This window comes from Oncorhynchus clarkii, chromosome 33 (assembly GCF_045791955.1).
Source record: "Oncorhynchus clarkii lewisi isolate Uvic-CL-2024 chromosome 33, UVic_Ocla_1.0, whole genome shotgun sequence".
Lineage (NCBI taxonomy): Eukaryota > Metazoa > Chordata > Actinopteri > Salmoniformes > Salmonidae > Oncorhynchus > Oncorhynchus clarkii.
Genome location: NC_092179.1, coordinates 18,678,950 through 18,693,246, shown reverse-complemented (window position 1 = coordinate 18,693,246; position 14,297 = coordinate 18,678,950). Strand labels below are relative to the sequence as shown.

Genomic DNA, 14,297 nt, shown 5'->3' with positions numbered 1-14,297 from the left:
CAGAAACTTAATTTTTTGGGGAACAAAAATCCTCTTTATTTTACATTAAACTGAATCAATAAATCACTACTGCTGCTACTGTGTGTCTAGCAGGCCTATTGTGATGTAAATGAAGGTTCCACATGCCACTCGGGCAGAGTTCAATGTGCCGTATTTAAAAGGGTGTGTACCGTCATTAGTGTGTTCCATTGCCTGTTTGTCATACTTGGCTACCTTCATAATAGGGGAGGGGTTACATATACTGTAAGTTTCATTTAGTCAGAAATGTTTTTGTCGCATGCTGGTCACCTGTTTTGTAGTTAACGGAGAGCAACGTTCTACTTCAGATTTGATAGTATATGTACAGTTTTGCGAGGGCCAACAGTCAGGCGTCCTACGGTGACGGACATGGATACAACAGCTCTGATCTACAAGGTACTCTGTGCCCATAATGGGTCCTTTGAGCTGGGAGAATTGCGTGCCAACATTAGCACGATGGAAGATGACCTGGAAAGTGTTTTAGGGAATCAGGAGATGTTTACCAGGGCTGTCTCGAAGGGAAACAAACTGATAGTTGCCAAGACGAAGATGAGGTTATGCAGAGCTAATGGATGTAGTGGCTGCAGCAATTTACACCTGTGTAAGCTTTATCTGTATGGAACATGTCCATCCAATGAGAGGTAAACTTTCTTGACTTTACCGTTTGTTTTTACTCCGGAAGCTATTTACCCGTCATATTACTTCTATTCATTCTACTATTATTTCTGAAACGTTCTAAATTCCTTGTGGTCTTACAGAATGTGACAGGTAATGCACTACAGTATACATGTCAATTGCTACAGGTTCATGGTAAGTTTGTAGATTTGACATTTAAGGAAAAACCTAATATATGTTTTAAAGAGCGTCATAAGAAATCGCCTCTCGTTCTTGCGATTTCCAGACAAGGATGCCGTCTCTGCCATGAGCTGACGTCAGAGCACAACATCAGAGTCCTGAGAGAGCATTACCTGGAGGAACTGGACAGGAAGGAGCTGTGTACATTACTGCTGCAGAATGACAACGCCCTTTTACCCCCAGTATGTGCGTCATAGGCATTCGGGAAGGATTCAGATCCCTTGACTTTTTCCACATTTTGTTGCGTCACAGCCTTATTCTAAAATATATATATATATTTTTCAATCCTCAATAATCTACACACAATACCCCATAATGACGAAGAAAAAAACGTTTTTTAGACATTTTTACAAATGTATTAAAAAGAAAAAGCAGAAATACCTTATTTACATACGTATTCAGACCCTTTGCTGTGAGACTCCTAATTAAGCTCACGTGCATCCTGTTTCCATTGATCATCCTTGAGATGTTTCTACAACTTGATTGGAGTCCACCTGTGGTAAATTCAATTGATTGGACATGATTTGGAAAGGCACACACCTTTGGAAAGGCACACGTCTTATAGGCATTGTGTATTCAATGTTTATTTCCCCACGTCCAAAAGGACTACTGATGAATTCACAGACTTGAGGCTATCATCCAAATATGTGTACTAAACTGAGCGTGCAGATATATTTTAAAATTATTTCTTTGAATTGGGATATCTGTAAAACTGATGTACTTGAATTGGGACTGATGCACTTAAACAGAGTTTGCACTTATCCAATGTCCTTATCAAGCCCTCATCAGGAGTGGTCTGTGTTTGTCTCCAGGTTTGCTTCACATACAACAAAGGTAGTGGAGAGTACGGTTACTGTCCTGACAAAGGGAGCTGCAGAAGACTCCACGTCTGTCAGCGCTACATTACAGGAACCTGTGCTGCAGAGGTGGACTGTGACAGGTCTCACGACTTCTACGAGCCCCACCCACTCAACACCCTGCAGCAGAGGGGAGTACCTAATGAACTGGTGGCATCCATGTTGTCCACCTACTGCAACATCCAGGCAATCGGGCATACTAATGATGCTAGTAACACACTTTGGTAAGAGACCTTGTAGAGTAGACTACACTAACCTCGGTCCTCAGGATAAATTTGCTATTTGATATAAATTAGGAGAGAGAGCTGCCAGGTAGATAAGATTATACTGTACTGATTGTATTTAATTATAATGCTGTCTAACTTTCTCTACTCATCGTCAGCAAAAAATACTCTGATGACTGCCTGCTGAAATCCAAAGCTTTACCCAGTCACTGGGATAAATCTTCAGTACCTGAAACTGGATTCAAGGTTCATAATCACTTTTTAACTCATAAGATCTTCCATCTGGTCAGAAGGCAGTGAAATATAAAGCTATTACATTGGTAAAAGTAGGTGTTCTTTTCAAACGCATTCTCTCTAGAGGGTTGCTCTGCAGAGTTCCTCAGCTGAGCACAAGAATATTCTGGATCTTTTCCACCAAACTATGACTGGCTTCAGTGTGAAGACTATTGAGAGGGTGCAGAATCGGATCCTGTGGGAGGTCTTTTCGTGGTAAGAATCACAAATCCTCATGCCAAAAGAAATGTAATCTACCCAAGAAATATGTTCATATTGTTTGCGTTAATCAAAGCAGTCAACATATGCAAACAGATGTAACATGTTAATGGTAACTGGTACTTAGATTCTAGCAGCAAACACTTGCAAATGCTATGAGGTAGCCTGCCAATGACGATACTGACAAATGAATCTGTTCTTCCTCTCCCAAGGCAAGGAGATGTGATGAGAAAGGCAAATGCAGGGAAAGGGAATGAGAAGCAGCTCTTCCATGGAACAGACTCTAAACACGTGGATGCTATATGCCTGCAGAACATAGCCTGGAGGATGGGTGGAACACAAGGAACGCCCTATGGGCAAGGTGAGTTCTGTATTTCATGTGATATCTAATAGATTTTTAAGTTTATATAATGATTTATTATGTTACGTGGAAATGGCATATTGTTTTGCTATTCTCTTTCACATCACATTGTGGAAATACAGTGGAAGAGTTGACAAAACAAATGTATTTTTAATGTCACACTCACTGTGATTGTTCTAATTCTAACCCATCTCTTTCCAGGAAGCTACTTTTCTAAGGATGCCAAGTTCTCCCACAGCTACACCAGCCAGTCAGGAGTCAGGTCCATGTTTGTTTGTCGTGTGCTGGTGGGAAACTACACACAAGGACACTCCAGCTACCTCTGCCCCCCCTCAAAAGATGGAAGTCACACCATCTCCTATGACAGCTGTGTGGATGATATCTACAACCCCTCTGTATTTGTGGTGGTCGGGAAGCATCAGGTTTACCCAGAGTACCTTATTCAGTACAGGGAAGGGTCCAGGCCTGGGACTTATGTTCCACCACCTAACTTTGTTCAAAACCAGAGCCACCACAACATGCACTGGACATCTATTCCAGTCATGCTATGCTCACCAGTCACCCCTGTGCTGCCCAACAATGCAAGGTTTAGATCGCCTTGCCCAACAGGACAGAGAACCCCCAGACCTACCTTGACACATGCTTCTGCACAGTTTGGCTCCCTGAACTCCGTGACACATCCATTGTTTCAGTCAGGTCTGATGACTTATGTCTCTCCTCCACCACCCTGGGTCGGCTCTATGACCTCCATACCACACACACCTCCATCAAGGACAAGAAGATCACAGTTTACTAAAATGAAAGCAAAAAGTAAATCTATGGCATCACTAGATAATCTATAAGTCTTGGTAGTCAATTTTTTCTTTTGAAATTTAGGAGGAAATTACCTTTTTATGTATAAATAAATTGTATTTATGAAATGTGTCCTTTTTAGGTGTTGGTAGAGCATGGCGCATGTAATGCCAGGGTAGTGGTTTTTATTCCCTGGACCACCCATATGTAAAGTGAATGCACGCATGTCTGTAAATCACTCTGGATAAGAGTCTGATAAATGGCATATATCATGTGTTGACAAAATAATCAGAATTGGGCTGTCTGTGTAAATGCAGTCATGGTAGTTTCTGAATGCACAACTGCATACAACATTTATTGTTTTTCTCATTTTTAAATGTGTTTTCTTCCCCCCCCTAGGGGTGATGTTGCTAAACTGCACCCTACTTATTCTGCATTACTCCACACCACTAGTCAAACAAACATCCAGTCAATTACTTTCTATTGGCCATTTAGTTTATTTAGTTGAATACACAGAAATCCAACTACTTTACAAAATGTGTCAGCAGAACAGAAGTCCCAGAGTAAAGGAAACATGCTCATCATATTCATTTTTACTAGTTGAACATCACAGGAGGCTGCTGAGGGGAGAATGGCTCATAATAATGGAATGGCATCAAACACCTGGAAACTGTGTTTGATACCATTCCACCTATTCTGCTCCAGTCATTAACACGAGACCGTTCTCCCCAATTAAGGTGCCACCAACCTGCTGTGTTGAACATCATTGTTTGTTGCAAGGGTTTAACACACCAACTATGCATATTTGACATGAAATGGCAATTATCATTCAGAAACACTACACATTTTCAACAGGTTGAACTTTGACCCCCAAATTGTTTAATTAACTCCTGCACTCTAGATGAAGTGATAGTAGTAGAAGATGTGTCAGAAGTAGTGCTCGATGTGGAGTGGTGAAACCCTGAGAGTGTGGAGGAGTCTGTGTAAGTGTGGGTGTATGATGAGTGAGAAAGTGTGTGGTAAGGTGTGCTCAATGAGGATGAAGGGGATAGTGGGTGAGAGGTACTACTGGCAGAGAGGGTGCGAGTAGTAGTCGTTGAGCGGGTTTGAGCCTGAGAGGATGTGTCAGTTGAACGGGAAAGTGTGCGAGAAGGGGGGCTGGCAGGGGTAGTGAGTGTGCGAAAGGGGTTGCTTGAGCGAGTGAGTGTGCGAGTGTGGGCAGTGCCAGGGGTAATGAGTGTGCGAGAAGGGGCACTGGCTGAGGGAGTAAGTGTGCGAGAGGGGGCACTGGCTGAGGGAGTAAGTGTGTGAGAGGGGGCACTGGCTGAGGGAGTAAGTGTGCGAGAGGGGGCACTGGCTGAGGGAGTAAGTGTGCGAGAAGGGGCACTGGCTGAAGGAGTAAGTGTGCGAGAGGGGGCACTGGCTGAAGGAGTAAGTGTGCGAGAGGGGGCACTGGCTGAAGGAGTAAGTGTGCGAGAGGGGGCACTGGCTGAAGGAGTAAGTGTGCGATAGGGGGCACTGGCTGAAGGAGTAAGTGTGCGAGAGGGGGCACTGGCTGAAGGAGTAAGTGTGCGAGAGGGGGCACTGGCTGAAGGAGTAAGTGTGCGAGAGGGGGCACTGGCTGAGGGAGTAAGTGTGCGAGAGGGGGCACTGGCTGAAGGAGTAAGTGTGCGAGAGGGGGCACTGGCTGAAGGAGTAAGTGTGCGAGAGGGGGCACTGGCTGAGGGAGTAAGTGTGCGAGAGGGGGCACTGGCTGAGGGAGTAAGTGTGCGAGAGGGGATGCTGGGTGGCCTAGTGGGTGCATAAAACAGGGTACTGGCTGGGGTTGTGGGTGTACGAGAGGGGGTACTGGGTGTACGAGAGGGGGTACTGGGTGTACGAGAGGGGGTACTGGCTGGGGTTGTGGGTGTACGAGAGGGGGTACTAGCTGAGGTTGTGGGTGTACGAGAGGGGTTATTGGGTGTACGAGAGGGGATACTGGCTGGGGTAGTGGGTGTACGAGAGGGGGCGCTGGCTTGGGTAATGAGTTTATGAGGGAGTTTGCTGAATGAGGGAGTGTAAGACCAATTAGCTTGGCCTAGGGTGGTATCCACCAATTGAGAACTTGGGGCTGGCTTCATGATGACTGCAGATTGACTGAATCCCAATGTGGTTCGGGCAGGTTTTGGGAGACGTGAAGGGGGAAAATAATTGGTTGGATTAGAGAAAGTGGTGGCTGCTTGAGATGGACTCAAAGTGGAAGTGGATGGAACTCGAGGGTTTTGCAGCATAGCAGAAGCTGCTGCTTGAATCTGGTTGGATGCTGGGTATTGGACTATGTAAGTGGATTGGATAGAGACAGTTTTTGGTAGAGCTGGAGCCGAAGAGGACAAGTGCATGACGCCATCATCATATCTGATGAGGAACTCGGGGTACACCTGGTGCTTTTCAAACACCACATATATGGATGGGTTCAGGACATTGTCCACACAGCTGTCATAGAAAGTGGGATTTCCCTCGCCTTTTGAAGGGGGGCGACGGAGGTCCGACTTCCCTTGTGTGTAGTCACCAACAAGCACCCAACAAACAAACATGGACCTCACTCCTGAGTGGCTGGTGAAGCAGTGTGAGTACTTGGCATCCCTGGCAAAGTAACTCCCTTAAACAAACAGAGACGATCATCAGTAAAACAAAATGACTGACTATAATGAGATCATGACTGCTTCTAAAATCTGACTACATTTCTGACAGTTAGTTAACATGAGGTACCTTCGCCATACGTAGTTCCATTGGTTCCACACAGCCTCCAGTCGAAGTTATCTCTGCAAATGGCGTCTACGTGTTTTGGGTCCGTTCCGTGGAAGAGATGTAGCTCCTTGCTGTTTTTACCCCCATTGTTTTTCTTCATCAAATCTCTTTTCCTGAGAAAGAGGAAATGACCATTAGCTGCTGTTAAGAATACTATTTTTGGATGGTTATTCCCTATTGGAATTTGGCCTCCAGGTACCATATGTAAAGCCAGAGGTCACCGTAAAGCAGCTCTCAGTAACTGGTATCAGGGCCCCTAAGACATAAAATGTTCTATGGTTGTCTTTAAGCGATTAAGACGTTTCAAATGTATAGTCTATTCGACCCCAAGGTTACCCCCATTGTTTTTCTTCATCAAATCTATTTTCCTAAAAAAACAGGGGTAAAAACATTAGCTGCTTCCCCATAATCTTGTTCAAGCCAGGGTTTACATAGTATTTTGGAAGTAACATGCTGGGATTGTGTGTGAGAGTTTACATAGTATTTTGGAAGTAACATGCTAGGATTGTGTGTGAGAGTTTACATAGTATTTTGGAAGTAACATGCTAGGATTGTGTGTGAGAGTTTACATAGTATTTTGGAAGTAACATGCTAGGATTGTGTGTGAGAGTTTACATAGTATTTTGGAAGTAACATGCTGGGATTGTGAGAGTTTACATAGTATTTTGGAAGTAACATGCTAGGATTGTGTGTGAGAGTTTACATAGTATTTTGGAAGTAACATGCTAGGATTGTGTGTGAGAGTTGATGTAAACATACCACTGGAAGACTTCCCAGAGGTCCCTGTTTTGGACCATCTCGATGCTGGTGATCTGGAAGCCCCTCATGGTGTTGTTGAAAAGTCTCTGGACCTTCTGATAGTCCCTGTCAGAACTCAGAAGAGTGACTGTCTGCAGGAGGGGGAAAACAAAATGGTTGTCACAGCTGAAACAAAAAGTTGAACACTAACCTTCCTGTAAGCCTAAGCAGAATAACCACATGTAAACAAGTGACCTTATATCCAATGTCAGGTATGGCAGACATGTCCCAAAATCCAGGAACATCTCTGAAATTCTCAGAGGAATTGTATGTTCTATTTGTCCTGAGGATAAATATAAAAGAGAACATGACATTCAACACTAAGAAAATAAGTTGCTCAATTGAATACCCATATTTATTCCTCCACTTATTATCCAAATATTGATTATGAAATTGTGAGTGTTTATTAGGTTAAATACAGAACATGGTGACCATCCTCTTAGTTCATCCTCATCCGTACATTACCTGCTGTCTGCAGTTGAAACAAACACAGGACGACGCCTGACCATCCTTACAGTACCGTATCTTTTGTTTTTTTGCGTCATCTCTGTAATTATGAGAAGAACTATTTGAACCATGTCTGTTGTAAATTAAATATATTTTGTGCAAGAGTTTGAAATGTGTTACCTCTGAAACTCAGCTCATAAGACTGCTGGCCTGCAGTGAACTTCACCACAGCACTTTGATCCTCCTGGAACCTTTTCTCAAGGTCTTCACTGGTGATGGACGACAATCTGTGCATCTCTTTCTGTGATTTATAGAAAAAAACTCAAATTCAAGGGGAACAACAGTTTACCATCTCTATTATTGTCCTCGTAACACATCAGCCTGTTTGAGTGCTTCACACCACTTACGATGGATGGGTACTGGACCCATTTTCCGTACTCGTCCTCCCAGAACCACACCCACTCTGTGGTGAGTACGCACATGGGCTCGGTCACAGAGGACACTGTGGAGGGACGTTGAACTTCACTGAATCCGCGGCTCATGGCTTCAAAATGTACACAGTTTGGATCTCTCGCTGTGAAGCCATAAGTAAATGCCAATGGTAAAGCAACCAATCCCCATTGCCAATTCCCATACCAAGAATGTACTTCATTCACACTGTGAAATATTTGTATCTAGTTTAATATGATATAACCTACTGCACCTTTGTATCTTAGAAGAGTCACAGAAGTCTCTCTAGATCGTTGTTTTTCTGGCAGAGCAAACGAAGTCTGACCATTCTTCACTTCCCAATTGTAGGGCCTTTTATAGTGGATGCTCCAGCATTAATCTGAATATAACAGATGTTACAGTTATGTAACAGTGTGTCATGAGACTCTTGTTAGCCAGAAGGACAACACAATATCTTGCCATGGCCTCCATTCACAAAATCGATGCTAGGCTTCTAGTGTTGCTTTGAAAGTTTTATCAAATAAAGTACAACATAGTCCATTATTGCGGATGTACAGTACATGGTTGTATGTTGTCCTATGAGGAGGATATGGTATTGTGTATCTACTGACAACCTTTAGATCTAGATAAACTCATACCCAGCCAGCTATCCTGGATTCTGCCTGAGTAAAAAAAGGGGCAAAAAGTTCCCCTGATCTCAGGTGTTCTGCCAAAGCAAATGTGGGAAAGTTAAACATCCCAGCAACGCTCTCCCTCTTTAACTTTACCTCCTTGTTTGCAGTACCCCTTGACAGAGAACAGACAGATCTCCTTCCTCACCGACAACAAACAACTTGAGGTGCCATAAAAGAAATGCACCCCTCCCCAATGTTAATATTTTCAAACAACCCCACATTGTACTGCAGAAAAAGTGAACACACTCTCCCCTTATAGAATTAACACAAAAAAAAATATGTCCACAAATAACAATAACTGTAGCGACCCTGTGTTTATAAACCTGGATATCAACTTTGCCACTTCAGCATGCTTTTGTGGCACAGTCGATGGCTACGAGCCAGAAGGTTGAGGGTTCGCCGACCACCACAGACAAATTAACTTTCCCTTCCTGTTTCAGTAGACCTACACTACGATCAGAACCGGATGCAGACAATGATCAGCTAGTTGGGAATCTGATTTTCAAAATGTTTATGCTATAATTATATTTGCAACAAATTTTCCACCAACAGGTTTCGTGCCAATACACCACAACCAATAAGGAAAGCATACCTGCTGGGCACAAACTGGTTGAATCAACGTTTCAATGTAATTTGTCAACGTATTGTGACATGGAATCTATGTTTAAAATACATTGGATTTGCAAAAGGTCATCAATGTAAACTGTTGTTTTGAGGGTGACATTTCAACCACAGGACTATGTCATCATGGTAACCAATTTTCAACATTGTCGAACTTTGTATAAAATATGTTGAATTTGTACCTTTGAAACAACGTTAGATCTTCAACGTTGTTTCCACTATAAGAAAAAACCTACCTTCGATTTTTGTTTAAGAGGGAGATGTGAATCCAACATATCAATTATTCATTTGTAGACAAACTGTAATTACAGCCAGACTAAGTCAGTGGCAGATACAAAATAGATCCTAAAAAATGTTCATATTTGGTTGTGTTGACAAATACAAATAAATATCACTTTTGCAATAGAGTAAATAGCTATATTTGAAAAAATGTAGACAATTAGAGATCACTGAATTGCTCCGTTTTTTTGTACAGTATGTATAAATTTATATTTTCATATTTGCTCTTTGAATATAAAGTTTATAAATATGTTAAAAACTTCCAGTGAGAGTATCAGAACAACTCTGGCATTTATCTCAAGACGACATTCACAGCTAAACGACAACAGCATGTCTGACTCATTCTGCCAATCACTTGACAATTACTAGAAAGGAGGAAGTGTGTTTCACAATAATACAATTTCAGAGGAGAGAAATAAAGAAATGGTCAATTGTGAGGCAATTTGGGAACCTATTACTCACAGTGAGACACTTTCTGCAGAAGTGAGATTAGTAAAAAAAGATATATTTTTAAATACCAGATTGAAACAACCCTTCCATAGTTGGCTGTAGAAAATAAAATTATAGATTGTGAAACTAATAATGATGAGGCAGTGTGAAAAGGCCTATCCCATAAGAGTGATTTCTGTCTCAAATGGTTGAGAATATGTGGGATTCATTCAACAATTCAGAATAACCTAGGTCACACTTTACATTATGTTGCACTGATATGTGAACAGGAATTTCTCAACTGAATTGCTCTGTAGATAAACCCATCTCTCATAGCAAAAGTTTGATTTAGTCCTATTCTTTAAACTTAGATTTTTGGTTGAGATGGAGAAACGAATCCAACATATTAATTATAGATTTGTAGACAAACTGGAATTAAAGACACTAAGTCATTAGCACAGATGGAACTATCCAAGCAGAAGATACATCTCCTTCAAATGTCTGTATTTGGTTGTTTCTAATTTTGTCAGAAAGTTGTTTTCATTTCAAGATAAAGTGTACTGTTAGCTAACTATCTAATGTTAGCTGGCTGGCTAGCTAGGTAACGTTACGTGTATGATCTGAGTAGTAATATTATTAGTATCTCTGAGCCATTTGCATTGCTAGTTATAGCCTAATGTTAGCCAGCTAACATTGAACCTGGTTGGTTAGCTACCTGCAGATTCATGCAGGGTAGTAACATTATGAGTTGAGATTGTGGTTCATTGTTTAGCTAGCTAGCTAGCTGCATGTCTAAACAAAAGACTCCACTATGCAAATAACTAACTATTTCAATAGAATGTTTATGATGTCACTGCGACAACTGTCGATAGGCGTAGCTGGTAAATTCGCTCTGGCTATCTACTCAGATTTTAGAGCACTCTCGTCTGAGTGTGTCAGAGTGCAGAATAATAACATGAATTTATGAACACTCAACACCCATTGAATATGGTGTCTATAAACGTTGTCAAAAAATATTAATTAAATTGTTGCCAGCAGCACAGCTGCAGTCACCAATGCTCTGGATAACAATAAAACAGCCTAACCAGCTCTGCTCGGGCGAGTAAAATGGTCAGTGAGCTGTTCTAGTAGTTAGCCAAGATAGCCAAAATGTAGCCAAAATTAGCCAGTTAGCTTGGGTGCTTGACTGCTGCTGTTAGGTCAGAACGCTCGGATCAACCCTACTCCTCGGCCAGAGCGTCGAGTAAGCGCTCTGAACGCTCCGAGAGAGAAACGCTCTGAATTTTGGTAAGACAGTCTGACAACGCTCTGTGTTTACGAACACCCAGAGCACACTCTGGCAATCCAGATTAAATTTAAGAACACACCCATAGAATAAACAAACCTTTAGTCTTGAAATCTTCGGTTGTTAAGTGTATAGCCTCACATGTTAATCCTTAAAGTGATGATTGGGGCTAAATCTTAAGAAGGTGTGAACAATGCTGAATGGGTGTAGACAAAAAAGAGCTCTCTAGTAGGTACAAAAACATTCAGGGGCCATTTTCTCAAACGTGAGGTTACAAGTTTATCAACTTTCAAAGCAGAATTACTTTCCCATTGTTCCTCAACTGTAGTGTATGATATACTATTTTCTATCTCCGAGTCTCTACTTTTATCCAATGTAAAAAATATATATATTTCAAATTTTGCTACATAAGACCCGAATCGAGCCGGTCATCAAATATAGTACATCTTGTAATTTGTTACGTATCATACGAAATGGGTGAAGGACATCCACAAATTAATACATACCATATGAAATGTAACATGCTGTATCACACGAAATAGAGTGTTTCGGATTTATGTTAAGAATAATACGAAATGCTCTGAGACCAGGTTGCCACTTCGGGTGCATCAACATCATGGTTTGCGTTTTCAACACCATAATCTGTACAGTTTGGATGCTGGAATTATACTTTGGGACACATGTGTGCAGGTAGCATACAGGATACTTTTGAAATAGCCTCGTCAGATTAAATTTAAAAAAGTAAAATTACAAATATTTAGGCTATAGGCTATTTAAGCATTATGGGATTTAGGTGCACGAGGAATAGCCACTCGGATCAGAGAGGTAGAGCACGTACTACGCTTTCCTGAATGACTGTGCCTGCTGGAAGGATGTGGTTACATTATTATAAAACGATTTGGGAGAATGATGATCCGCAACAGACAACGCATCAGAGTATCAAAACGTAAAATACAGCCTGACTGGCATGCTACTATGTTTTCTATACCTAATAAACTGTCGAGAGTATGTTTCATCCGACACATTGGTGCGGCTGGCTTCCGGGTTGGACGCGCGTTGTGTTAAGAAGCAGTGCGGCTTGGTTGGTTTGTGTTTCGGAGGACGCATGGCTTTCGACCTTCGTCTCACCCGAGCCCGTACGGGAGTTGTAGCGATGAGACAAGATAGTAATTACTAATAATTGGATACCACGAAATTGGGGAGAAAAGGGAGTAAAAAAATATATATATATATATATATAAGTTCTTATTTTTTTACTTTCGAGAGTAGACTCAAAGCATTTCGCTACACCCGCAATAACCATCTGCTAAACACTTGTACGTGACAAATAAATTAATACAATTGGATTTAAATTATCTGAATGGAATTAAATATTACAAATCACAGGGCTTTTGCACCGTTATTCATATAGGATTTTTCCAACAGTTTCAAATCACATTTTATTTGTCGCATGCGCCGAATACAACAGGTATAGTTGACCTTAAAGTGAAATTATTACCTACAAGCCCTTAACCAACAATGAATGCAGTTTTAAAAAAAACGTGTTAAGTAAAAAACCAAAAATATATTTTTTGAACCAAAAACATTGATATATGGGAGGCGTATGTAAGCAGGCGAGGAAATGTTGCTAGGTTGCAAGAAAATACGAAGTAAAACCTTCAAACTGGCGAATGTAAACCCGGAGCAAAAAGCACTACCATCCCCTGTGCCCATCAAAAACCACAGAACCCTCCCCAAAGCAATAAAGATGTTAGACAACGCTGCCCGATTTTGGACCATTTCTAAAGTGATCATAGAGGGCATGAACAAAATGTTAGAATAACAATTCATGTACATTAATTTGGACATAAAACTTCCTGTACAATATAAATGTATGCTTACCTTTCACTACTATTATTGCAGTCCTCTAATAGATCAAATGTACACAGGTGAAAATCATTTCAACCATCATTAAATCATTGAGGTTTGTATCATCTAACCTTCGTTTTACCAATATTGCGTTTGTTTCCGTTGTACACCGAGATATAAAATAAATCGTTTAGGGCAATTTTTTTTTATACATTTCGTCAATGAAATCGGACTCTATCTACAAACTCAGAATATTTCAAAGCTCCCTGATAAATGCAAATTACTTGTAATACTTTTGAGCTCAGGAATTTTCAGCATGTGCAAATGTTTAATGTCCACGGTTTATAGTGCTTTCAAGACAACTGGGAACTTCAAAAACCACGAGGTTAGTGATCTTCAAATCGGAACTCGAGGAAGAGGTCCGAGTTCCCGACCTCGAATTCCGAGTTGGGTGAGCTTTCAAAACGATTTTTCCTAGTCTGAGCTCGTTTTTTTCTGAGTTCCAAATTGTCTTGGAAGCACTGAAGTCAGAGATTCCCGAGTTCCCAATTGTTTTGAACGCAGCGTGGTTACATGTGGTCTGTAGTTGTCAGGCGGGTTGGATGTACTGCCAAATTCTCTAAAACGACGTTGGAGGCAGTTTATGGTAGCGAAATTAACATTAAATTATCTGGAAACAACTCTGGTGGCCATTCATTCAGTCAGCATTCCAATTGTACGTTACTTTAAAACTTGAGACATCTGTGGCATTGTGTTGTGTGACAAAATTGCATAATTTAGAGTGGCCTTTTATTTTTTCCCTTGTCGGAGCTCGTTTTTTTCTGAGTTCGAAGTTCTCTTGAAAGCACTGAAGTCAGAGATTCCATAGTTCCCAGTTGTTTTGAACGCGGCATTTCTGTTTGACCGAGCCAATTATATCAACTCCTCCAGGGAGTTGAGTGCAGACTAGAGTTATTAAAATTAACCTCCGACTCCTTGGAGTCTCTGCAGTCCATGCTTAAAAAATGTACACTCTTAAACCCTTACCCGATGTTTGTCCTCTGTTGTTGCATGCCTTTCTTTATTAGAAGAAATCAATAC

General features: G+C 41.3%; 2 protein-coding genes across 4 annotated transcripts; one reads left to right on the top strand and one right to left on the bottom strand.

The window, feature by feature from the left end:
- The first annotated feature begins 228 nt into the window (after positions 1-228).
- LOC139393170 (protein mono-ADP-ribosyltransferase PARP12-like) lies at positions 229-3,976 on the top strand. The gene is made up of 7 exons (XM_071141568.1): positions 229-659; positions 920-1,055; positions 1,686-1,954; positions 2,113-2,200; positions 2,313-2,443; positions 2,659-2,807; positions 3,009-3,976. Exons 1-7 carry the CDS (start codon positions 388-390, stop codon positions 3,647-3,649), a joined length of 1,686 nt encoding a protein of 561 aa, XP_070997669.1. The 5' UTR covers positions 229-387; the 3' UTR covers positions 3,650-3,976.
- Positions 3,977-4,076: 100 nt separating this feature from the next.
- Positions 4,077-13,537, bottom strand: LOC139392844 (uncharacterized protein DKFZp434B061-like). Of its 3 annotated transcripts, XM_071141148.1 has the most exons (9): positions 13,251-13,505; positions 8,335-8,460; positions 8,039-8,205; positions 7,812-7,932; positions 7,650-7,731; positions 7,380-7,467; positions 7,146-7,276; positions 6,348-6,499; positions 4,077-6,237 (listed from the first exon to the last, which is right to left on the bottom strand). In XM_071141148.1, the coding sequence occupies exons 3-9, from the start codon at positions 8,171-8,173 to the stop codon at positions 4,448-4,450; spliced, it is 2,499 nt and encodes an 832-aa protein (XP_070997249.1). In that variant the 5' UTR covers positions 8,174-8,205; positions 8,335-8,460; positions 13,251-13,505; the 3' UTR covers positions 4,077-4,447. The 3 variants fall into 3 exon arrangements, with proteins under 3 accessions (XP_070997249.1, XP_070997251.1, XP_070997250.1); XM_071141150.1 differs by lacking the exons at positions 8,039-8,205; positions 8,335-8,460 and having other exon boundaries at positions 13,251-13,537; XM_071141149.1 differs by lacking the exon at positions 13,251-13,505 and having other exon boundaries at positions 8,039-8,381.
- Positions 13,538-14,297: the final 760 nt, after the last annotated feature.